The sequence below is a fragment of the Aptenodytes forsteri genome, unplaced genomic scaffold (assembly GCF_000699145.1).
Source record: "Aptenodytes forsteri isolate BGI_AS27 unplaced genomic scaffold, ASM69914v1 Scaffold166, whole genome shotgun sequence".
NCBI classification, from domain to species: Eukaryota; Metazoa; Chordata; class Aves; order Sphenisciformes; family Spheniscidae; genus Aptenodytes; species Aptenodytes forsteri.
Genome location: NW_008796110.1, coordinates 939,974 through 941,268, shown reverse-complemented (window position 1 = coordinate 941,268; position 1,295 = coordinate 939,974). Strand labels below are relative to the sequence as shown.

At 46.3% G+C, this 1,295-nt stretch overlaps 1 protein-coding gene across 1 annotated transcript in view; it reads right to left on the bottom strand.

Annotated features, from left to right (window-relative positions):
* Positions 1-1,066, bottom strand: part of MOV10L1 (Mov10 RISC complex RNA helicase like 1) — a 40,623-nt gene extending 39,557 nt beyond the window's left edge. The window contains exon 1 of the mRNA XM_019474049.1: positions 979-1,066. Coding sequence (XP_019329594.1) covers positions 979-1,066 — 88 coding nt within the window. The remainder of the gene's footprint in view (positions 1-978) is intronic.
* Between the last annotated feature and the right edge of the window lie 229 nt (positions 1,067-1,295).

Sequence of the window (1,295 nt, the reverse complement as noted above, 5' to 3'; positions counted from 1 at the left end):
CTCTTTGCCCAAGAGCTCTGGGCCAACAACTATTTTCACTCAAGATTTTCCATAGCAAAAGAAAGTTCTCAGCTGTTTGCATGCAGCTTTGCCCAAAAGCTCTGGGCCAACAACTATTTTCACTCAAGATTTTCCATAGCAAAAGAAAGTTCTCAGCATTGTTTGCATGAGGAATCCAACACATTTAAGATTTCTATTTTTCCTGAAAAAGCAGGAAAAGTAAACAAGTTACACAAATTAATTTTTCAAATTTGTTTGTATGATATTATAGTTAATACAATTCTGAACTGAGATGTGGTGCTGTTACTCTGGAGACCTAGGAGCTTCAAGTCTTTTGGATTAGAAGTAGTATCTACTTACATATCACAAACCTTCACTCAACAGCACTGCACTACAACATCAGACTTAAAGATGGACTGAAGTATGCCAGTTTAGATTTCTAACGTTATTAGCTACACTCACAATTAAGACTATTAATACAGTAAGTAATCTTTTTTGCTTTCTGTATTCATAAATATGAAAAAGCACTTTTTGCTACATTGACTAATGCTACTAGAAGTATCTTAAATATTCACCATCTTGGAGCCTCAAAACATCAAAGCTACACTATCATCTCCATTCTACAGCCCAAGAAAGACAAATAAGGTTTATTTATTGGGACAGTAGTACAAGGGAAAGCCCAAAGCATCATCACCCACCACCACAACACATCTCTTACACCTCACTCCATACTCTTAAGCAGCAACAGTAACCTGTCCTACTCAGGAAACATAGCAAAAACACACTGCTAGGAACGGTCCCACATGCTCTGTAGTCAAAAAGCTGTCTCCTTTTCCTGATTTCCTTTCTTAAGGAAACAGGTCTTCACTCAGCCCCACTCACACGGGGACAAGACCACCAACACCCTCAAGGCTCTGAAGCTGCACTCAGGGCCTGCATCTGGCACCACAAACCCACAACAGGCGCAGGAACTCCTACCTGAGGCCGTCCATCTCTCATCTTCTCCTTCCTCGTTACCTGCACGTCTCCAGAAGTAGGAGAGCACCTTAGAAAAGAGGCCGAGCATCCCCGACACCCCACAACAAACACCTCCCTGCCAGGCGCCCCCTCAGCGCCTGCTCCTATAGCCGCCCTTCAAGCCCCCACGACGCCGCCGGCCAATCACGCTGCTCGCTCCTGGTCACGTGAAAGAGCCCACGCCGCGTGCCATGGGGCGGCGGAGGGGAGGTGTAACAGGCTGATGCGGCCTTTCCTGCTGGGGGCGCGCGGCCTGGAGGGCGGGGCGGGGCGAGTGG